The following is a 24,279-nucleotide window of genomic DNA, read 5'->3' on the forward strand; positions in this document are numbered from 1 at the left end:
GATGGCAATGCCAAGGTAGCTACAGCTCCATTGTTAAAATCACCAATGCTGCCATCACCAACAACTGCACTCCATGCTATTGTATGACCACGTTCATATTGATGAACTGGAAATAGTGGAGAAAACACCAACGTTCAATTATTCTTCTATATATTTTATGAACAAAAGTATTTGACAATATTAATGAAACAGTTATCATACTCTTTCATAATGCTATAAGTAGTAATTCAAATATGAAATACTTTCTAAGAGCTATTTTTGGCAGTACAAAAGCAAACTTCTTAGTGGATTTATTCTAGGCTATGGTAACATTGTAAAGATTGTAATACATAGTGAAAGACTAGCTTTTGGCGTGATTATCACAAATGAGAACATAAATGCAATTTTCTGTCTTTGGGTAGTGAAAATACACTGAATGAAGTGTTCTTCATGGTTCAATAAAACAGGACGACATTTACTTTTTGACTTAGGGTGAGTCTTTCTCCTACATTTAATTGTGTGTGTGTGTGTGTGTGTGTGTGTGTGTGTTTTCCCCCACCTGTTTATTGTATGTGTTAGGATGGTCCATATTGGGAATGATTTTTTCTAAATATCCCTAGGAAGCCACTTTTTCACACAGATCTTAGTAGTGCATAGGAGCTCAGTAGACCTAGCAGGGCATGTGCATGGAAAGGGCGCCTTCAGCAAACCTTTTGCTATGGCTACCTAGCTGAAGACACGCGGGGAAGGACAGACAACAGTCGGTCAGGGAGCGCGGGAGAACCACCGCGTTTGCTGAGAAGACAGAAGGAACGTACTGCGTCGGACTAGGGGGCTCACTCTTAACCTTGAGATGCCAATCCCTGGGATTCTTCTAAAGGCTTCCTATGGGATCCCCAGGCCTCCCCTCCCCCGCTGAGCCCCGCCCCCTCCCCGGCCTCAAACTCTGAGTCCATTCAAACCTTGCTTTCTTCGCCGCACGCGTTGCCAGGCGTGTAATAGGGGAAACTCCTCCCCGCCGGGGCCGCCTCGCAGGCGCTGCCAGAGGAGCGGCCGCCTTGCTGCCCCCACCTCCGAACGTGCGGCGGCCGCACACCGAGCGCAGAACCCACCGCCGTGCACCCGCGCGCAGCTCGCGGCAGAGGGGGCAGCGCCGCGCGGGGCTGCGGGGCGGCGGGATTAGGGACTGCTCGAGCCCACCCGCTCCCGCCACCAGGCTGTGCTGACCCGGCGCCCAGGCGGCTGGAGGCGGCAGGCGCGCGGCGGGCGGCGGGCAGCGGGCGGGGGCGGCGCGCCGCGGTGGCAGGGTGCCCGGCGTGCACCCCGCAGAGCTGGGCGCAGACCCGCCGGCCGTCGGGGGCGCGGCGGCCCGCCCGAGCCCACACCTGTCCGGCCGCGGTGGCCGGGAGCCCGAGTGGCGCCGCAGTCAGTGGCATCAAAGGCAGCGAGGGAGGGAAGAGCCCGCGGAGGCGAGGCCCGCGCTCCGGAGGAAGCCGCGCCTGGCTGGAGGCCCCAGACCCTGCTCCCCGAGCTCCACCGCACCATGGCCCCGAAGCTGCTCCTCCTCCTCTGTCTGTTCTCGGGTTTGCACGCCCGGTAAGTGGCGCCCGGGCCCTGCAGCCCTGGAGGCTCCGAGCGGGACGGGAAGGCGGCGGGGGGCGCTGTCTGCCGGCCAGGAGCCCCGGTGCGTCCCGCCGTCGGCTGGGCTGCGGCACAGCCCCGCTGGGGCCGGCCCGGGGGAGACGGAGTCCGCCTGCATCTCACCTGTCCCAGTCTCCCCTTTGACAGGGCTATCTGCCTCTCCAGGCTGGGCGGCTGCAGCCTTCTCTGCAACCAGGAATGTGGGGACTCTGAGATTAATGGGGCTCTTCTCTTGAAGCTTTTCGGATATGGTGGTTTTAAGGGGTTTTGAAAACCACTATCATAAATGACCGGCGGTGTGTACCTCCCATTTACCCCTCTCTACAAGTGTTCCAGGGGTTCATACAAACACATTGACTGACGTTCTGTATAATTTCCATCACTCTGAAATTTCCCAGGACTAAGAAGTCATGATTTCCTAGCTGCCTAGTTTAGATCACACTGGCAAAGAACATCCAGGCTGGAGACAGGCAGAAGAGGATTGGAGCAAGGGAAAGAACCCTTCTTCTCAGAAATGATTCTCCTCTCCAGGTTCTGCAAACACATACTATACACATGCACCCCTTCTAGATGAGCCAGTTTTCACATACACAGACATACACACTTACTCCCATAAAGCATGTTGATAATTGATAATAAGGCTTTTCCTGGCAACTGTAAGACATTATCTTACCATAAATACCCATAACCTGCATCCTAGAATAGCAACCAAATAATGGGAGCTTAGAGACCTCCAGGAAAGGATGAAGATGGCTCATGAGGGTGGAAGGATGATGGGACCAGAGGGGTTAAACCCTGTTGCTGTAAATATAACAGGATATTCTGGGTTTGGTTTCTTTAGTTCTGTCTCCTAGACTAGATCTCTGGCCCAGACTTTGGAAATCAGAGCAGCTCCATGCCTCTCCCCCTATCCCCATCCCAAGAATCTTGGGACACCCACTTCCCCAAAACACTCTTGTTTTGACACCTCTTTATTTTCTGTATCTGGAAGCTAGAGAACTAGAGAGCCTTCCTATGGGCAGTAAGTGCTGCAAGTGTCAGTAGACGATGACAGGCTTACATTTTCATTCATGTGAGGAAGGAAGGAAGGAGGTACATTAACAAATCTTAAAAGGCGTAATAGGAGCCCCAGTCTCACTCCCCACCTTTGGCAGGGGTGTTTGGCTCTGAAGAAGAAAGCCCTGGCCATCCCCTCCATACCATTATCCCCACTAAGAGGTGAAAGTGTGAAAGGCAGATAGTGTGCCAGAGAATGTCAACTGGTGACTCACAGGCAGCTCTCTCCACCAGGCATAGTACTCATTGGGCCTTTCAACTCCAGTTTCTTCCCGTCTAAGGAGAGAACTGGGGAAGGAAATGGAAGCCCACTTTCTGAAATTGATTCCGCCTGGATGTATCTCTGTCTAGAGCCAGAGAGACCAGCAGATAGCACCAGGCATAATGTAGAATTCTGAAGTATATAGTCCAGATTTGAAGTCATATCCACATGATCTTTTCTGTTGCCACAAACTGAAGTGACCTATACTTCAGAGCTAGATCATTAATTACAGATACTTTAGATTTATAGATACTTAATATGCTAAAAGGAAAACTGCTCATTGTCCTCATTAGTTTATGTGCTTAGGAAGTAGGAAGATGTCTTAGTATCTAACATGAAGCAGTCAGGTTTCTAGGGAATTCCCAAATACATGTCCAATTTCTTGGGATTCTTCATACTTAAATTTCACCAAGGCACATGTAATGATTTTAATATGTTCTATATCTTGGTTCATTCCCTGGACTTCAAAATAGAGGTTGTATATCAGTTGCAAGAAAATCCAAATTTTAAACTAATTATATTGCTATACGCCTCTCCTTTGAAAGTGTCTTCATTCTTTGAATGGGTTTTACAGACATGTAAAATAATCTGATGACCAGTGTCATCTTTCATAACTGTTATTAATGCTGAGAGGGTTCTTGTTTGCACTCTGGAATGCCCTTCTGGTGTTCAAAATCCCTGGAAAATGTTCTAACAGTGTGCTCTGTGGTGATGGCTTGGCAACTCCATGGAGAGAAAAGCACCCTGTTCAGACACCCCATGGATGTGCTTATTATGCATTAGAACGCACTAAGTCATGCCTGGAGCTTGGTGATACCTTGCAGACACTTAACTGATTTCTGAGGTTTAGGAGCTCCTTTTAATATTTAAAAACACTTCAGACTTTGTCCTTCTAGTCAAAGAGAAGGTGTAAGATGTGAAAATAACATCTAAAAATGGCGATACATTGCTGGTTTGTTTTTAAGAAAAAGCTAATTGCAGTGATAGTATTTAGGATCCAAAATCCTGATAACAGAACACTCGTAAAGATTATATATAACCCACTTAGAAAAGCAGATCATTTGTGTTTTATTCACATTCTAGTGGGTCCTCTGAGATGAGATTTAGTTTTCATCAAAGGGAAGATTTTTCTGTGGGGCTGGTAGTCTGACATCAGCACTGTGAGGCTTTTATTTCATTCTCTGAAGTCCTGCAGCAAACTGACGGAAGATCAGAATTGGGAAAAGCTCAGTGTCAGTCTCTAAGGAGACAAGGGGATCTCTGCCCACGCTTTGCAACTGTGTACCCCAGCCCAGCCATCAAGCTGTAGGTCCTGGTTGACTTCCTAAAGGGGTGGGAGAGGATGCTGCTGCTTTTCCTTCCTCCTCTCTCCCACTCTCACCTGCCTTGGCCTCTAAGGAAGATGCTTATGCAATTTCAGGAAAACCCTCTCCTCACCACTAGAGGGAGAATTAGGCTCATTATAATACCTGCATTTGAAGTAGTTAAAAGAATTTTTCAGAAACGAAGGCTGTGTATATATAGAGAACTGATGAAGAGTTAATGTTCTCAATCTATGTACATATGACCATTGGGGCAATAAAAAATAGCCGAGCACAAAAAGCATAGTCTGGTCTGTGGAGTGTGGGGGAGGGGACTTCAGGAGAGGGGTAAGAGAGAAAGGGATGGGAGGCAAAGAGAAGAGAGGAGAGAAAGAGGCAGACAACAGAGGGATAGAGGAAAGGACTGTGGCTGAGTTGGAACATGTCTTGAGAATGTTATATGTGATTCTGCCAAGGTGATCTGTCCCTCTGTCCCCAGTCTCCCAAATGGTTTTGCTGTGGAATGAATTGCCAGGTCCTGTGGGCAATGATTGCTTCTAGCTAACCAAGTCCTACAGAGCCTGCTTCAGCCTCTCTTTTTTTTGTCCCCAACACGATATTCCTGACAATATTTCTGATAAAATATTCTACAGTGACATTTTAAATTCTATATTGTTATTTGTAAAAGTTCAGTTTTACAAATAATGAAATGCAACATGTCACTTCTTGAATGTGTCCCAATTTTTTTAAGTTCTTATTGATGGTGAATGTTAAGTGCAAATAAAAACTCCCAGCAATTTATAGTTTCTATGGATGATTTATTTTAACCTTCTAGTCAATACATATTCAAGAAATATAATTACAGTTTAAGATAAGCCTAGGAAAAACTTCAGTGAAATCAATCTGCCAGACATATACCATGTACTCATTTTCAAAATCTTATATAAATGTGTATAGTCATCTGAGACTAGACTATGTGATACTGCCCTAATCTAGGTTAAGGCTAGTTAACACTCATAAAAAGACTATAATGTATATAATATATGACATATATGTATGATTACATATTACATAAAATTATATAAACTATTATACTATAGATATAATTATGTGATTATAATATAATGTTATATATATGATTATTAGGATTTAAACAAAGTAGAGATAATAAATTTTTGAAAATTTACTCTCTTCATTTCTTTCATGTTCATTGTAGATAATTTAGACAATTCCAAAATTTAACTTAAAGAAACTTGTGTCCCAGAGCACAGTTGCCCTGGGATAATGTTAACATTTTGGCTTCTCTCTGGGAAGCTAAACAGAAATGAGCTGATACAAAGTCAGGACAAATAAACCTCAATACAATTTTCTATTCCATATTTTGTTCTCTTTGGTGAAAAGTCACTAAGACATTTATGTTGACAGAGTATAAGCAAAACTGTTTGTTGTTTTACAGGCTTTTTTTTTGCCCTAGTAAATGCAGTCCACCTGGAAATGCTGCTTTGATGCAGAAGGAGACTCTCCTCTTTTCAAGCCCAAAAGGCTGTGCTGTTGAGGTGGCCTCACTCAGCTAAGAAAACTAACTTGTCATTTTGATGCCTCTCCATTCAAGTACTCCTGTCAGTGTGTATCACCCAGGAGAGGTAGCTGTCATGTTGCATGAGACAAGCTCAAAGGTGCTCAAACATTCATTTTGATCCATTTATTGAGGGGCCAAATGATTAAGACATATTAGAAATATTTTAATTTTTAATGTCTGTATTAGCCTGCTCTGTAAGAAATGAATCAGTTTGTGTTGGAGGAGGCATGTCAACTTGCCAGAAGTTATTCACCAAACACCATCTCTGTTCCCTGTCACCACACATTAGTGCTGGCCAAACAGACCACCTGATAATGTGCCCATGTCTACCTTGACCGAAGGTTCCAGTCTCCTTAAGAAGAACAGAATTCAGACTTAACTATTTTTCAGTGAGTGTGATTCTGCAAAACCTATTCTCACCTTCAACTAAAATGAGGTCTTGGCAGTAGGGGGTGGAAACAGCATGTAAAGTCACCATCTGACAAACATCTGGAAGGTTTGTGTTTTGACCTTCAGAGGTTTTCAAGGTGGATCCAAGCAAGGGTGATTGCTGCTTGGCTGACCTTCTGGCATTGATTTACTTTTCAGTCTATAGTTTAACGTACACAAGGAATAATTTTGTGACATTTAATGAAAACATCATGACATGTTAAGAGCAGTGGCATTCATCCAATTGGATTATTTCTAAAATGTGTTTTGTTTTGTTTTCATTTTAGATGTAACCCATTGATTGGGCTGTGAGTATTGGGGACTTTCTACCTATGTCAATGGTGCTTGAGTGGGCCAAGCTTAAGACACTTCCTGGAGCTATTGCTACAACTTATACTTCACACTTTGTGCCATAATTACAGGTCCAGGAAGGTGGAAGAGGATGAATATGAAGATTCATCATCAAACCAAAAGTGGGTCTTGGCTCCAAAATCCCAAGACACTGATGTGACTCTTATCCTCAACAAGTTGCTAAGAGAATATGATAAAAAGCTGAGGCCAGATATTGGAAGTGAGTGTTGATGTTTGTTATTCCAATAGAAAACATACTGTGAGATATATTCTTTAAGTTTTTACTTTAAATAATGATAAATTCAAAGGAAATTGCAAAGATAGTGCAGTCACATAATTTATGACTGTAATATCATGTCAAAACGAAGAGATTGACACTGTTACAATGTGTGTGCATGGTTTCATGTTGTCTTATCATATGTAGATTTGTGGAAGGACCACTGCAATCAACATACTGAACTATTTTGTCGTCATAAAGATCCCACTCCTGCTGCTCCTGTAGTCATGCCTACCTCTCTCCTCCAAAATTCCTAACCCCCGTCAGCCACTATTTGTTATTTCTGTATTTTTGTCATTTTTAGAATGTCACATTCATGCAGTCATTCAGTATGTGACCTTTTGAGATTGGCTTTTTTTCCCTCAGCAAAGTGATTTGGAGATCCATTCAAGTTGTTGTGTGTATTCATAGTAGTGTGTTCTTTCTTATTACTACATAATCATCCATGGCAGCAATGTACCACAGTTTGTTTATCCACTCACCTCTTGAGGAACATTTTTGTTGTTTCCAGTTTTTGTCCATTACAAATAAAACGACTGTGTGTATTTGTTTAGAGGTTTCTGTGTGGAAATAAGATTTTATTCTCTGGGGTGAATGCCCAGGAGTATGATTGCTAAGCCATACGATAAATGTCTGTTTAGTTTTTTTAAGAAACTGTCAAACTTTTTTTCCAAAGTGTCTGTACCATTTTCTGTTCCCACCAGCAATGTATGAGAGATTTAGTTTCTCTGTCTTCACCAACAATGTCACTATTTTTATTTTAGCTGCTCTAATAGGTATAAATCTACTAGATTGATACCTCATTGTGTTTTGATTAGTATTTTCCTGATGGTTAGTGATATTGAGTTCCCTTTATGTGTGTATTTGCCAACATTATGTCCTCTTCATTGAAATGTCTCTTCATATTGGTTGCCCTTTAAAAATTATTTTATTTTATTTTATTTTATTTTATTTTATTTTATTTTATTATTTTATTTTATTTTATTTTATTTTATTTTTATTTTATTTATTTTATCTTATTTTATTTTTGCTGTTCCGTTATTGAGTTCTTCATATAATCTACGTGTGATTCCTTTGCCAGATATAGTTTGCAGATGTTTTCTCAATATGTAGCTCGTCTTTTCATCTTCTTAATAAGATCTGTCACAGAGGAAAATTTTTTAATATTGATGAAGTTCAGTTTATTGATTTTTAATCTTTTATGGAACATGCTTTTGGAGTTGTCTAAGAACTCTTCATGAAGCCCCTGTTCCTCAAGATTTTCTCCTTTGTTTTTTTCTAAAAGTTTTATAAATTTATGTTTTACATTTAATTCATTATCTGTCTTTATATAAAATCAGGGTGTGAGGTTTAGAGCTAAGCTCCCTTCATCATTTTTTTTTTTTTGGTATGGATATCTAGTTCCTCTATCACCATTTATTAAAAAGACTGTCTTTTCTCTGTTGAATTGCATTTACACATTTGCCAAAATCAACTAGTGTAGGCTATTTCTGGGTTCTCTATTTTGTTCTTTTCATCTTTGTGTCTATCACTGTGTCAATACCCACAGTCCTGGTTACTATAGTTATATAGTAAGTCTTAAAATTGGGTAGATTAGTTCAGCCTCTTTATTCCTCTCTTTAAAAATTATTTTGACTCTTATAATCCATTTGTTTCCCATATGAATTTTAGAATTACCTTGTCTATATCTAGAAAAACCTTTAAGTCTCTGTATTAGTTTTGGAAAAATGCTGTCATTACTATGTTGAGTATTCAGACCCACAAATGTGATATGTTTTTCCATTTTAGATCTTCCTAAATTTTTTACATCTAGTGTTTTACAGTTTTTAGTATACAAGTCCTGAATATCTTTTGTTATATTTTCCCCTTAAATATTTCATGCTTTTGGAGTGATTACAAATGGTACTGTTTTTACAATTTTCTTTTTCCCTGTGTCATTGCTAGATATACAGAAATATAGTTATTATTTATATGTTGATTTTGTGTTCTCTGACTTGCTGAAACTCACTAGTTTTAGGAAGTTTTGTGTGTTCATTTTTTGATAGGTTCCTTGGGATTTTCTGTGTACACCATCATGTCATCTGAAAGTTTTATGTCTTGCTTTCCAATCTGTATGTCTTTTATTTTATTTTATAGCCTTATTTCACTGGCTAGAACTTCCAACACTCTGTTGAAGAGCAATAGTGTGAGTGGACACCTTGCTTTGTTCCAGATCTCAGAGGAAAGGCATTCAGTCTTTTATTATTAAATGTAATGTTACCTAGAGTTATTTTGTATATGTTCTTTATCAAACTGAGAGAGTTCCCTCTATTTCTGGTTTTCTGAAAGTTTTTTTTTCTTTTTATCATGAATGATGTTGAATTTTGCCAAATTATATTTATATATATTAGACACTTAATATGGTGAATTAGGTTGAGTGCTTTTCTAATATTGAATCAGTCTTGCAACCCTAGAATAAGCCCCACATGGTTATGTGTTTGATAATACTCTTTTTCAAAACCTCTGTTTATATATTGCTAAATTCTATTTGCCAATATTTTGGTAAGAATGTTTGCATCTCTATTCATGAGGAACATTGGTCTGTAGTTCTTTTTCCTTTTTTTTTTTTTTTTTTTTTTGACAGTCTTTGGTTTTGGTATCAGGTAGCACTAGCTTCATCTGTTTTCTGGAAAAGATTCTGTAAAAATTTGTGTTAACTACTCATTTAAATATTTGATAGAATTCTTCAGTGATACTGTCTGCGTCAGGAGATTACTTTTCTGGGATTTTTGTCATTACAAATTAATTTCCTTAATAGTTATAAGTCTCTTCAACTTATATTAGGTAAGTTATGATGGTTTGTGCTTTTCAAGGAATTGTTCCATTTCCTTTAAGATGTTAATTTATGTGTGTAGAATAGTTTCTGATATTCCTTTATAAACCTTTTAATATCTTTAGGGCCTATAATATATCCTTTGCTTCATTTCTGATAACAGTAATTTGTGTCATCTTTATTTCTTCTTTGTCATCTTGCTAGAGATTTATTTGATTGACCTTTTCTTATTTATTTATTTATTATTTATTCTAAATTTATTTATTATTTATTCTAAATGTAATTTATTAGAATCTCCTTTTTGTTTCATTGTTTTTCTCTATTGTTTTTCTGTTTTCAATTTCATTAAGCTTTGCTTTTATTTTTATTATTTGTTTTTTCTGCTTTCTTTGAGTTTAGTTTACTCTTCTTCTGTTTTGATGTAGCACTTAGTTTCTTGACATGAGACTCTTCTTTTCTAATCTAAGCAAGGGTACTTTAAATTACCCTCACTGCACTAGTTTAGCTATATCTCACAGATTTTGGTATGTTGGACTTTCATTGTTTATTAAGTTCAATGTGTTTCTTTCTCTTGAGTTTTTTTCCCCCCTTAACTCATAGACTATTTGGAAGTGTGTTTTTAGTTTCCAAGTGTTTGGAAGTTTTCCTGTTACCTCTTACTGATTTCTAGTTTGATTCCATTGAGACCAGAGAATATACTCTATATGAGTTAAATTCTTTTGATTTTGTTAATGTTTGATGTATGGCCCAGAATATGGTCTATTTTGGTGAATGTTCCATAGGCACTTGAAAAGAATGTGCATTTTGCTGTCGCTGAATGGATTGGATCCTGTTGTTTGGTGGTATTGTTGAGTTCTGCTATATCTTTGCTGATTTTCTGTCTAGGTTGTTTTCTATCAATTGTTTTGATAGATTAATGATAGATTGATTTTAAAAGTAGATTCTGATCCAAGACCAAGGCAAAAGTGGTGTGTTTGGCCAGGAGAGGAATGCATACAGTTGTTGGTACAGGCCTGTACCATATTCTTGGTGATGATCAGAGAACATGGGGATTGTGGCAGACACATTTTTCATAGGATGAACCAAAACTGTAGCTTATTTATTCTTCTCCATGGGGCTGAGTTTCATTTAGAGTCCAGCAGCTTGCTAGCTTGCATACTACCCCAGCTCTTTGTTCCTCTGGTTTTCCAAGTTTGAGGCTCAGGTGTCCAATTTATCAGTAGCAGGACATAGAATTACACTGGTTTCAGTAGGCATAGAACATCAAAACCCTTGTGATGTAGTGTGCAGAGAGTTTGGAGATACATACCCAGTGCATTATTGGAGCATTCATGTCATCTTTGTGTGTTTCTGTTGCCTCTTCTATACAATGAAAGAAGGGCACCAAATTACTCATAAACTTCCTTGCAGTTTTAAGACATTTATTCAGTGAGCAGTACATCTAAATTACCATTGCACAAGGTTCATAAATTCAATTGTCACCACATTTTCCCCTTAAATGAAGGGTCGGTCTATGCAATGTGAAGATTGCAGTAATTCTGCATTAATATGGAAAGAGAAGATTGAGATAATGGTGCTAATTTCCTCATTAGTTGTCAGACACTGTGGTTGGCCCCAGAGCAAAGATAAATAAGACTTGTTCCTTGCTGTTCTGGGTAAGTATAATCCTTTGCTTATCTTGTGTTACAGTATAGCACTGCACCTTCAATCTATGGTAGACACCACATTTGTCTTCAGAAGTGGAAAATTGGACATGGGTAGAAAGTGGGTGAGTTCAGCTTCCAACCCAGATCTCTGACTATAGCTAGATTACCTAGCCACATTACTAGTTGTAGAAAATGCCAGGCAATCCTATTAAAAAACAGAGAATCCCTTCTACACACACACACACACACACACACACACACACACACACACACCAAAACACTCAGAAGGGGATATATTAAGGCAAAAGGCAAGCACTATTCACAACTCTGGAGATTTTATTTTTCCATTATGTACATAAGGAATTTTGAATTTTCCAGGTGAAACAGCATAATGCACATAAAGGAAGAATACTTTTTTAGATGGCAACTCTTCTAAAGCCTCATGTCATCAGAAGGGCTCTGTGGTTTTTGAGTGAAAGATTTTGAACTGTAAACCAGGATACACATCTTTTGGTCTATGACTATAAAGTTCCACCATTCACATTGTCATGATCCTTGGGGCAGCAGAATGACCTAATGAAAGTCTGAAGGATCACTGGTGCATTATAGGATCCTCTTCCTGCTGCATTTAAATGGTAAACAATGTCTGAATGGCTAATTCCTGCAACTCATTGATGCTCAATCAGAATAACTGCCCAAGATCAGCTCTCCTGGTCAAAGATACTGAATTAGACATGATTTTCTTTCAGGATTTAGAAGGGCTTTGCTTTAAAGGACAATTTCCTATAAAAATCAGAATTTATTTTATTTTCTCACTACTTTTTTCACATGTAGCCCATTTTATGTGCTATAACCCTGATGCCTCTTCATCAGGATACAGTCAACTTATATTTCATAACATAGTGCTATACATGGATCTATTATTAGTTTACTGTAATTACCAATTTATCTGCTCACCTCTCTATCACTCTCCCTTCCCTCTCCCAGTCAGTCCCTATTTACTGTGCTTTCACTCTGCACCAAGCCCTGGACCATGGACAACTGGGGAGCAACATAGATGCTTGTTTTTTTCTAAAGAGGATGGAAGGGGGTAGGGTCCCCCAAAAAAAGCACTTTAGGAGTTGATATTGCAAATCCCACTTTGGAGTAAGGCAAGCCTGTTTAAGGCACTCTTTAGCTTAAATTCATTCAAACTCCACTTGATTCTAGGATAAAATCAAGCCCCTAGAATGAAATTAAGAGGTAAGCCACTATCTGGCCCTTACCTACTTCCACTCCTCAAACTCCACACTTACCTTCTCCCTTACCTTCTCCCACTTCCACACTAAGCTTTTTGCTACCTTTCTTCAAGCCTAGATATTACCTCCTACAAGAACCCCTTTTCATGGTCTGCCCCCCTCTTACCTCCCAGCCAGAGTGGAACAAGTGTCTTCCTTGAATTTCTTTAAGTATCAGTTCCTCATCTGTACAATAGAAATAGCACATATTGAAGGACTGTCTTGAGGATGATGTAATGTGTTGCATCCATGAAACTGCTTCTGCAACACTTTTGTGTACTTTCCATAGTTCTGCAGCTGAGAATTGATCTTCTTTCCCCCCACCCCAGGACACAGTTCGCAGTTCCTAACTATAGATGCAGTAGTTTACGTTGGCACCTCCCAATATACATAGTCTAACTGCGTCCTCAGGAAATAAATAAAATGGCTCATCACTGTTATTGTCAACAATAAATAGATGGAATCGAACAGACTCATTTATGTTGCATAGAAGTAACATATCCACATGGAATCTTCTACTTAGTTTTCATAATACAAATTGTGATCATTATGTTTTAAAAATACTCACTATTTTTCCAGCTATTCTCTCTCCTCAACTAACTTCTAAATTATGAATGTATCTGTTTTAGTTCTCCATCTTTAACTATCCATCATTCTAAGTAATACTTCTGCTGTGTCCTTTACTAGTTCAGGGTTATTTAGGGTATCATTTATCTCCGGAACAGATCTTGTCATGTGAGCTCGAAAAGGCTGGAGGAGGATATACCTTCTAATAAGAGAATTGTGAAAAGGAAAGGAAATGAACCTGAGTGAATTTCTCTCCCTTCAGGATTTCAAGAAATTTGAACCACTCTCCTGAAAATAGAATATTACAGAATACAAATTCCCTGTCCATAATCTGGACTGTCTATACCAAGGACAGTCAGTGTTGGGAAAAATAAAAGGTTATTTGTTTGCTTTTAATTTTTTTTTATCGTTTTTTTTTTTTTTTTGAGACAGAGAGAGACAGAGCATGAACGGGGGAGGGGCAGAGAGAGAAGGAGACACAGAATCGGAAGCAGGCTCCAGGCTCTGAGCCATCAGCCCAGAGCCTGACGCGGGGCTCGAACTCACGGACCGGGAGATCGTGACCTGGCTGAAGTCGGACGCTTAACCGACTGCGCCACCCAGGCGCCCCTTATTTGTTTGCTTTTAAAGGTGAATGAACACCGAATACATGCACAATGCATAGAAATGACTCATGGACTCATTTAATCTAAGCAGAACATCTGAATAATCTTTTCTTGGCTATGTCCATGATAAGAAGTATTAATTTTCTATCCCTCTTCTTCAGGTATTTACATATCTGGACTTCTTTTCCAGGCTTTTCCAAAGTTTATTTTCCCAGTTTAGTTAAAACTTCTTCTAAATGAGGAATGATGAGCATCCGGTATGAGAAGAAGTTGGTTGCATGAGTGAGAAGGTGATCTCTGCCACTGCTGTAACTTGGTGGCAGAAGACAGAGGAATCCTAACCTCCTCCTCAGTGGGGAATGCTCCACTGGCTAAGATGTCCTGAACTTCTTTTCTTCACACCTCCCAGAACTGGACATGGTAGCTCCACACTGATTCAAGATTACTGAAGTGACCTAGAGAATATCCTGCTGAGTGCTACAGGAGGAGCTCCTACCCATTCCAGGGTCATGTTGCTGGATGACGAAAGGGAAAGAGACAATACTAACGAAAGGGAAAGAGACAATACTAAGTATGGGAATATGACCCCAGATAAGTTAGGAGTTAGTTTTGTTGTGGATAATGCATGTTAAGCAACTAAGAGACATAATAAGTGGGCTTTGAAGTATAATTTTTAAATCATGTCTTATTGTGTTGCTCTTTGATATCTTTCAGTGAAAAATTATGGGCATGATTGAGTAACCAAAGAACTATAAAAAGAATGCTTAAAGACTTTTGGTCACAGATGTGATGTATCAGAGAGAAGCCTGGAATAGCCAGTGGAAAGGCAGAGAAAACCCTCATGTCTTTCTGAGCTGTTTCCTGATGTGTGTAAATGTGACAACTCCTACCATGTCCTTCCATAGGGTTTTGAGAGTTCAAGTTAGATCACAGAATTTGAGAGAATTTTGAAATGTATGAAGGGCTGTACAAAGAATCAAATGTATTATTAAGATATGATTTATAATGGATATATACAATTGTCCCTCATCCTGATGGTTTTTATATTTTAAGGAAGAATAAGAGACATAAGGTTTTAATCCAAAGAAATGAAGTTCAAGTGTTGAAGTGTCGGTGCTTGTATGTTAGAGGAAAAGAGTTGAAGGTAAGGTGTGCTATATTTGGGGTCTCTAATGCATAGCAGACTAACTGCCTCAGCTGGGCACTGATTTTCAGATGACCTTTCTAACAATCTTTTCCTTTCTTAATGCACATCGGAGGGCTGTTTCAAGTGTATATTTAGGTCAGATTAGTTAGTCTTCACCTAAAAACCACAGCCTACTACACAGATGGGTAAGTTGTCATTTCTCAACAATCACTGTATATCCAGAAAACAATTCAAATGTATTCACTCCATTCGCAGAACAGATGTAGGAGGAGAGGAAACAGACATTCTTAATTGCTGTCCTTGAAGTAAAAGCTATTACTGTAGACAGTTAACTGATTTTCTCATAAAGCTATTTCAAATGCATAGGGGGGTGGAGAATAAATTTTGTGGAGAAATTATACCTGTCATCTCTTTGGGAGACTAAGTAGGCATCCAGCAGACACTGGGTTAAGACCCATCACCTCAGCTCAACACATGGTGGTAGGTGACCCTTCCTCACATAATCCCCACATAATGCCCACATTTTGGGCAGTGATCCTTTTCACACACGTACCTTAGACTTAGGATTTTACCATGGCATTGTTTTACCTAAGGCAGAGTTCTTTGTAAGGCAAGCCTGTATTAGAGCATATGCATGCAGTTCAGTTCATTAAAAAGACTTTTTTTTCACCAGGCTGTATTTTTGCTTGTAGGAAACATATAATGAGATTTCAATGTATAAGTATTTTTTATATGTAATTTGGTAAATAACTGAGATCACATGTCCCTAGGAATAATATAATGACTGGACTTGATTTGAATATGCAATTCCATTTATAGAATAACAAATGATCTGTTTCTTATGTTTATTCATTACTACTGCAGGAATTGAGCAAAATAGCTTCATGTGGCTTAGAGAGGGTTTGAGTAAGAAAAGAGCTGGACTCAAATAATGGGTTCTTCCACCAGTTGCCAGCAGATTCACTGAGAGAAAGAAACAACTTCACCACTTATAGATTTCCATCTCTAAATGGAATAATTAAAACTAAATCTAAGTCCTGTTGTAAGAATTATAGATTATAACACCTGGCTCATAGACAGAGAATAGAAAGTGTCACATGCCTTCTGTCTGCTGTGTTCCCAGACCCACACACCATCTTGGCTGCTATTCAGCCTGGTTTATGAGTAGTGGAATAGAACTCTCAGCTCCAGTGGCATAAAAGCTCTGTCTTAGATTGAGATTTTTTTTTCACTGTCAGCATTTCATCAGTATGTAATTAACATCCTGATCCAAAATATCTTACAGATCCTTTTATAAAGTATTACTGTGCCCATACTGATTAGGTTGTTATCCTACTAATTCACATTTGAGGGACAAATGCAGATTTCAAAATTATAGTTTCATAGAATATCATGGCTTGAAGGGATTCTAGAGGAAATCTGTATAACAGTTCACAAGTCTGGCTTTATATCAGAATTATCTGAGAATTATCAGAATTATCAGAATTTATATTCAGAATTATCAAAATAATTCTGATATAAAGCTCTTTAAATCAGAAGAGCTGGGGAGCTCTTTAAAATACAGAGATCAGGGCCTAACCCCAAGACCTACTAAATTGGAATATTATTTTTCTGTTTTTTAGTTCACTGATTTCCACTTGGATCTGTATTGTTATCATTCTTCTTCTTGCTTTATATTTAATTTGCTTTTTTTTTTAGTTTCTTGAAGTGGAAGATGAAGTCACTGATTTGACATCTCATCTAATTTTAGTGTTTAGTGCTATAAATTTCCCCCCAAGGAATACTATAGTGGCATCCCACAAATTTCAATGTTTTGATTTCATTTACATTCAGTAAATTTATATATACGCCTATATAAATGTAAATGGCATAAAGACTCCCATTAGAATGTAGAGATTATTAGATTGAATTTTAGAAAAGCAAAACACACCTATATGGTGCCTACTGACAAATATAGGTTACATGTAAAAGAATGGATAGACCTATTCCATACTAACACTATGCAAAAGAATGCTGCAGTATCTATTTTAACATCAAAGTATATTCCACAAAAAGAATGCTGCCAGGAACAATTTTTTTTTCTAATGATGATCTGGTCAATTAATCAAAAGGACATAAAAATCCTAAATGGTTTTACCCTTAATATCACTGTTCCAACATCCATAATTTAAACACTGATAGAACTGTAAAGAGAAATGGGCAGATATACAGTTATTATCAGAGATTTCAATACCCCATGCTCAATATTTAGTAAAACTAGGCTTAAAAAATCAGTAAGTAATAAATAAGTTATGAGGCTGAAAAGTACAACACAGGGAATATAGTCAATAACATAGTCAATATATATATAATTTCCTTTTTGATTTCTTCTTTCACCCATGCATGGTGTTCATTTAAATGTGTGGTATTCATTTTCCAAATATTTAAGATCTTTCCAGTTACCTTTCTGTTACTGATTTCTAATTAAAATCCACTGTGGTCAATGAACATACTTGTATGACTCGAATCCTTTTAAATTTATTGAGACTTGTTTCATGACCCAGAATGTGATCTATGTTGGTGTGCACTTGGAAAAGAATGTGTATTCTGCTATTATGAGGTGGAGTCTTCTGTAAATTCATTTAGGTGAAGTTGGTGCTTATTTTTATAAAGATCTACTTGCTGATGTATTTATTTTTTGTTATTGATGCATAGTTTTTTTTTAAGTTTATTTATTTTGAGAGAGAGAGCGCAAGAGAGAGAGAGAGCATGTGCGTGCATGAGTGGGGCAGGGGCAGAGAAAGAATCCCAAGCAGGCTCCATTCTGTCAGTGTGGAGCCCAATGTAGGGCTTGAACCTAGGAACGTGAGATCATGACCTGAGCTGAAACCAAGAGTCGGATGCTTAACCAACTGAGCCACCCAGGCACCCCTGATATTGAAGTATAGTTAACATACAATGTTATATTAGTTTCATGTGTGATTCAACTATTCTATACATTATATAGTGATTCAACTATTCTATACATTGTGCAGTGCTCACCGCAATAAGTGTAGTTACCATCTCTCACCATACAACATTACAGTATTACTGACTATATTCCCTGTGCTATACTTTTCATCCTCACTACTTATTTATTACTCACTGATTTTTAAACCTATTTTATTAAATATTGAGGGTGGGGTATTGAAATTTTTGGTAATAACTGTGTATCTACCCATTTCTCTTTATAGTTCTATCAATGCTTAAATTATGGATGTTGGAACAGTGATATTAGGGGTAAAACCATTTAGGATTTTTATGCCCTCTTGATTAATTGACCACATCATCACTAGAAAAAGAATATTTTTGTACCTGGAAGTATTCTTTTTGTGAAATCTACTTTGTCTGATGTTAAAATAGATACTGCAGCTTTCTTTTGCGTAGTATTAGTATGGTATAGGTCTATCCATTCTTTTACTTGTAACCTATATTTGTCATTAGGTTTAAAGTATATTTCTTGTAGGCACCATATAGGTTTGTTTTGCTTTTCTAAAATTCAATATAATAATTTCTACATTCTAATTAGAGTCTTTAAACCGTTTACATTTAATGCAATTATTGTGTTTAGATTTAAATCTGTCATATTTTTATTGATTTTCTTTAGATTCTCTTTGCTGTTTCTTTTCCCCTCTTTTTATGATTCGGTTTTATTTCCTTTGTCCTCTTATTATCTATAACCCTTTATTTTGCTATTTTAGTGGTTTTATTAAAGGTTTGTAGTATAATCTTTAACTTATAACAGTGTACCTCCAGGCGATTTTATACCAGTTTACACATAGTATAAAAACATTGCATGGGGCGCCTGCGTGGCGCAGTCGGTTAAGCGTCCGACTTCAGCCAGGTCACGATCTCGCGGTCCGGGAGTTCCAGCCCCGCGTCGGGCTCTGTGCTGACCGTTCAGAGCCTGGAGCCTGTTTCAGATTCTGTGTCTCCCTCTCTCTCTGCCCCTCCCCCGTTCATGCTCTGTCTCTCTCTGTCCCAAAAATAAATAAACGTTGAAAAAAAATTAAAAAAAAAAAACAACATTGCAATAGTATATTTCTATCCATTTCCTCCCAGACTTTATGCTTGTGTGGTTATTCATTTACTTAAACACATACATGTTTATAAACCTTATAGTGCATTGTTATTGTTTGTTCAAATAGATGATTATCTCTAAAAGACATTAAATTATAAGATTTTTTAATATATATATTCACTCATGTCATTCCCATTCTGGTGCTTTTTCTTCCTCTGTATAGGTAAATATTTCTGTCTTTTATAATTTTCCTTCTACTTAATGGACTTCCCCTAACTTTTCTCTGAATATGAGTCTGTTTATTATGAGTTCTTTCAGCATTTGTAAGCCTGAAGAAGTTTTAGTTTACTTTGTTTTAAAATATCTTTATTTAGGGGCACCTGGGTGGCTCAGTAGGTTAAGCGGCCGACTTCCACTCAGGTCATGATCTTGCAGTCCATGAGTTCGAGCCCCGCGTCGGGCTCTGTGCTGACAGCTCAGAGCCTGGAACCTGTTTCAGATTCTGTGTCTCCCTCTCTCTCTGACCCTCCCCCGTTCATGCTCTGTCTCTCTCTGTCTCAAAAATAAATAAACGTTAAAAAAATGTTTAAAAAAATCTTTAGATATAACTCATATACTATACAATTTATCCAATTAAAGTATACAATTCCATGGTTTTTAGATGTTCACAAAGCTTTGCAGCCATAAGTTAATTTGAGAACATATTCATTATCCCTCCCAAAAGACACGTATCCATTAGCAGTCGCTGTTCATTATTACCTTCCCACTTTAAACTGTAGGCAACTACTAATCTCATTGACAACTCTTTAGATTTGCCAATTCTAGAGGTTCCATATAAATGGAATCATAGAAACATGTGCACCTTTGTGACTGGTTTCTATTAGCCCAATTTTTAAAGTTCATTTATATGATAGCAGGGATCAATATTTCTTTTTTTTTTTTTTTGATGAATAAGATTTTATTGTATGGCTATAATGTGTTCATCCCTTCATCCATTAATAATAACAAAATTCAATAAGGCATTAAGATTGTTTTCACTTTGGGTTAGTTTGAATAATGTTGCTATGCATATGTGCGTATTTTGTGCAGACAGGTATTTTCATTTATTTTCTTTATATTTTTGAAAGTTTATTAATTTTGAGAGAGAGAGAGAGAGAGAGAGAGCACAAACCGGTAGGGTCAGAGAGAAGGAAAACAGAATCCCAAGCAGGCTCTGCATCATCAGTGCATAACCTGATGTGGGGCTTGAATTCACAAACCATGAAATCATGACCTGAGATCAAGAGTCGGTCACCCAGGCACCCCTATTTTCAACCGACTGTGCCACCCAGGCACCCCTATTTTCATTTCTTATAGGTATACATGTAGAAGTGGAATTTCTGGGTGATTTCTTTTTTTACCCATTGTTTTTTTAGAAATGTATTACTTATTTTCCACATATTTGTGAACTTTCCAAATTTGTTATTTATTTCTAATATAATTCCATTACAATTGAAGAGCACATTTTTTTATGATTTCAATCCTTTTACATCTCTCAAGGCTTGTTTTATAGCCTACCATATGCTTTGTCCTATATAATGTTCTATCTGCAATAGAAAAATACAAATTCTGCTGTTGTTTAATAGAATGTTCTATGTAGAAGTCTATTAAGTCTTGTGATTTTGTAGTGTTGGTCAAATTCTTTATTTCCCTGTCAATTGCTTTCTACTTGTTCTATCCATTATTGTAAGTAGAAAATAGAAGTAAAGTGTGATATATGGAATTATCTGTTACTTCTTTTAATTATGTTATTTTTGTTCTTTATGTAATTGGGCTGCATTAATACTTCCAGTATTTACCAATATAATGACTCTTCATAACTATGAAATATTTCTCTTTATTTCTAGTAGGAATTTTTTGAGACAGAGAGAGACAGAGAGAGGTGGGGCAGGAGGGAGAGGGAGAGGCAGGGCAGAAGGGAGAGGGAGAGGGAGAATCTTAAGCAGTGTCCATGCCTGGTTCAGAGCCTGATGCAGGGCTCGATCCTATGACCCTGAGATCAGGGCCTAAGCTGAAATCAAGAGGAAGATACTTAACTGACTGAGCTACCCAGAGGCCCCTGTTGTAGCCTTTTTAAATTTAAAGTGTATTTTATCTAATATTACTATAGCTATTTCATTTTCTTACAGCTGTTGTTTGCATCATACATCCTTTTCCATCATGTTGATTTCAAACTATTTGTATCTTTGACTCTAGAATATGTCTCCTGCACAGAACCCAGTATTACATCTTGTTTTTATATTCTTTTGGACTGTATTGTTTACTCATTTTACTTTTTTTTTTTTAAATTTTTTTTTTTTTTTTTTTTTTTTAAATTTTTTTTTTTTTTTTTTTAACGTTTATTTATTTTTGGGACAGAGAGAGACAGAGCATGAACGGGGGAGGGGCAGAGAGAGAGGGAGACACAGAATCAGAAACAGGCTCCAGGCTCTGAGCCATCAGCCCAGAGCCCGACGCGGGGCTCGAACTCACGGACCGCGAGATCGTGACCTGGCTGAAGTCGGACGCTTAACCGACTGCGCCACCCAGGCGCCCCTGCTTTTTTTTTTAATTTTTTTTAACGTTTATTTATTTTTGAGACAGAGAGAGACAGAGCATGAACGGGGGAGGGTCAGAGAGAGAGGGAGACACAGAATCTGAAACAGGCTCCAGGCTCTGAGCTGTCAGCACAATGCCCGACGTGGGGCTCGAACTCACGGACTGCAAGATCATGACCTGAGCCGAAGTCAGCCACTTAACCGACTGAGCCACCCAGGCGCCCCGTACTCATTTTACTTTTAAGAATATTATTGATATGATTAGATTTATATCTGACATTTTGCTTTTTGTTTTCTATGTCTCAAGTTTGTTTGTTGTTTATTTTCTCTGGCTTTCTTTACTAATTTCTTTTATATTAAATGGATATTTCCTTGTATAACAGTTTAGTTTCTTTAATGACTTAAACAGTTTTTAAGAGCACTTTCAGGTTTACAACAAAGTTGAGAGGAAAGTACAGAGATTTCCCATATACCCTCTATTCCCACACTTGCGTAACTTCACTCATTATCAACATCACCACAAGAATTATATACTTTTCGAAGTATAAGCCTAGATACATCATGGTCACACAGAGTCATAGTTTATCTTAGGGTTCACTCTTAGTGTTATACACATTCTGTCAGTTTGGACAAATGTATATTGACATGAATCCATTATTATAATACATACAGCCTATTTTCATGGCCTTAAAAAATCCTCTGTGCTCTATCTATTCCTCTTCCTCACCAACCCTGACAACCACTGATCTTTTTACTATGTCCATAGTTTTACCTTTCCAGAATGTCATATACTTGGAATTATACAGTATGTAGCTTTTTCAAATTGGTTTCTTTTACTAGTAATAAGGATTTAAGGTTTCTTCATGTCTGTTTATAGCTTGATAGCTTACTTCTATTTTTGTAATGAATAATATTTATCTGGATGTACCACAGTTTATCCATTAACCTACTGATGGACATCTTGGTTGCTTTGAAGATTTGGAAATTATTAACAAACCTGCTATAAATCTCCCTGTGCAGGTTTTTATATGGACTAATGATTTTTAATTATATATATGTAGCTATTTTATTAGTATTTGCAAGCCTATTACAACATACATCTTATCAAAATCTTTTCTACTCTAAACAATATCTATCTTAGATCATACTAATTAACACAAATTAACTATAGAAATTTACTCTAATATCTTCATTCACTCACTCATTGTTGTGTTATTATATATATTAGTGTTATATGTATTATAAACCCAATAATTTATTCTTAAAATTGTTATTGTATATAATCTTGTGTCTTTTAAATTATATTACTATTTATTTTTTATTTTTAATTATTTTTTTTTATTTTTTAATATTTATTTGAGAGAGAGCAAGAGAGAGAGAGAGAGAGAGAGTAGTGTGAATGGGGACAGAGAGATGGGGAGATACAGTATCTGAAGCAGGCTCCAGGGTCTGAGCTGTCAGCACAGAGCCCAATGGTGGGCTCGAACCCATGAACGGTAGATCATGACCTGAGCCAAAGTCTGACACTTAACCTACTGAGCCACCCAGGTGCCCCTATTTACTATCTAAATGCTACTTATTATTTCTGATTCTTGTCATTTTTTCCTGTTAGGTTAGAGTTATCATCTGGGATTATTACCTATTCTAAAACAGCTATATTCCCACCATCCTCCTTGTACTCTTATTATTAAATGTCACTTGTCTTATTGTTATTGTTAAATGTATTTCATCAAATATATTTGTTACATATTTTTGTTAATTTAAAATGTATTTCTTGTTATAGGCCTAACAATATAATTATTATATGTACTGTATATGTACTTTTTTTGCAATTACTTTTTAAATTAGCTAAGAAGAAAACAGAGAAGATATATGCAATTATATGGTTTTTCATAATTGCCTACATAATTATCTTTATTAGTTTTTTTGTTTGAATTGTTGTTGGGGTCATTTGCTTTCCATCTGAAGGACTTTCTTAGTGTTTCTGATAAGGCACTTCTGCTAGCAAGAAGTTCTTTTAGTTTCTATCTTGGAATATATTTGTTTTGCCTTTATTTTGAAAGATTTTTTTTTTTATATTTAGGAATATGAATATGTCATCCCATTGCTTTCTGCCTTTCATTATTTCTGATGAGAAGTCAGCTTTTAGTTTAATTGAACTTACCTTGTATATGATGTTTATTTTTCTCTTTCTGCTGTCAGCATTTTCTCTTTAACTTTGAGTTTCAACATTTTGACTATTACTTTTGTGGATGTGAATTTCTTTGTGTTTATCGTACTTATAGTTAAGTTTCTTGAATGTGTAGATTAATGTTTCTCATCTAATTTAGGAAGATTTTAAATTTTATTTCTTTGAATATATTTCTTGCCACTTTGTCTTCTTCCTTCTGATATTCCCATTAGGCATATATTAGTGTGTTCAGTGGTATCCTGCATTTCTCTGGATCTCTGATAATTTTTTTTTTCTTTATGTCCATGTACTGACTTAACCTGAAATTTGGTGATTCTTTTATCTGCTCAGATCTATTGTTGAGTCTAGTGATTTTTTTATTTTGGTTATTGTACTTTTCCATTTTGGAATTTCCATTTGGTTCTTTGTTACCTTTTCTCCCTTTATTGATATTCTCTATTCCATGAGACTTTGTTATCATATTCCTTTAATTCTTCAGATATGGTTTTCTTGAATTCTTTGAACATATTTAGTTTATAATAGCTCTTTTTTAAATTTATTTTTA

At 37.4% G+C, this 24,279-nt stretch overlaps 1 protein-coding gene across 3 annotated transcripts in view; it reads left to right on the top strand.

Moving 5' to 3' along the window:
- The first annotated feature begins 1,336 nt into the window (after positions 1-1,336).
- The window catches only part of GABRG3 (gamma-aminobutyric acid type A receptor subunit gamma3), a 718,893-nt gene continuing 695,950 nt past the window's right edge, over positions 1,337-24,279 (top strand). For all 3 annotated transcript variants that reach the window (XM_043554901.1, XM_043554902.1, XM_043554903.1), the window contains exons 1-2: positions 1,337-1,575; positions 6,670-6,818. In XM_043554901.1, the coding sequence (XP_043410836.1) occupies positions 1,523-1,575; positions 6,670-6,818 (202 nt within the window). In that variant the 5' untranslated portion in view covers positions 1,337-1,522. The remainder of the gene's footprint in view (positions 1,576-6,669; positions 6,819-24,279) is intronic.

This window comes from Prionailurus bengalensis, chromosome B3 (assembly GCF_016509475.1).
Source record: "Prionailurus bengalensis isolate Pbe53 chromosome B3, Fcat_Pben_1.1_paternal_pri, whole genome shotgun sequence".
Lineage (NCBI taxonomy): Eukaryota > Metazoa > Chordata > Mammalia > Carnivora > Felidae > Prionailurus > Prionailurus bengalensis.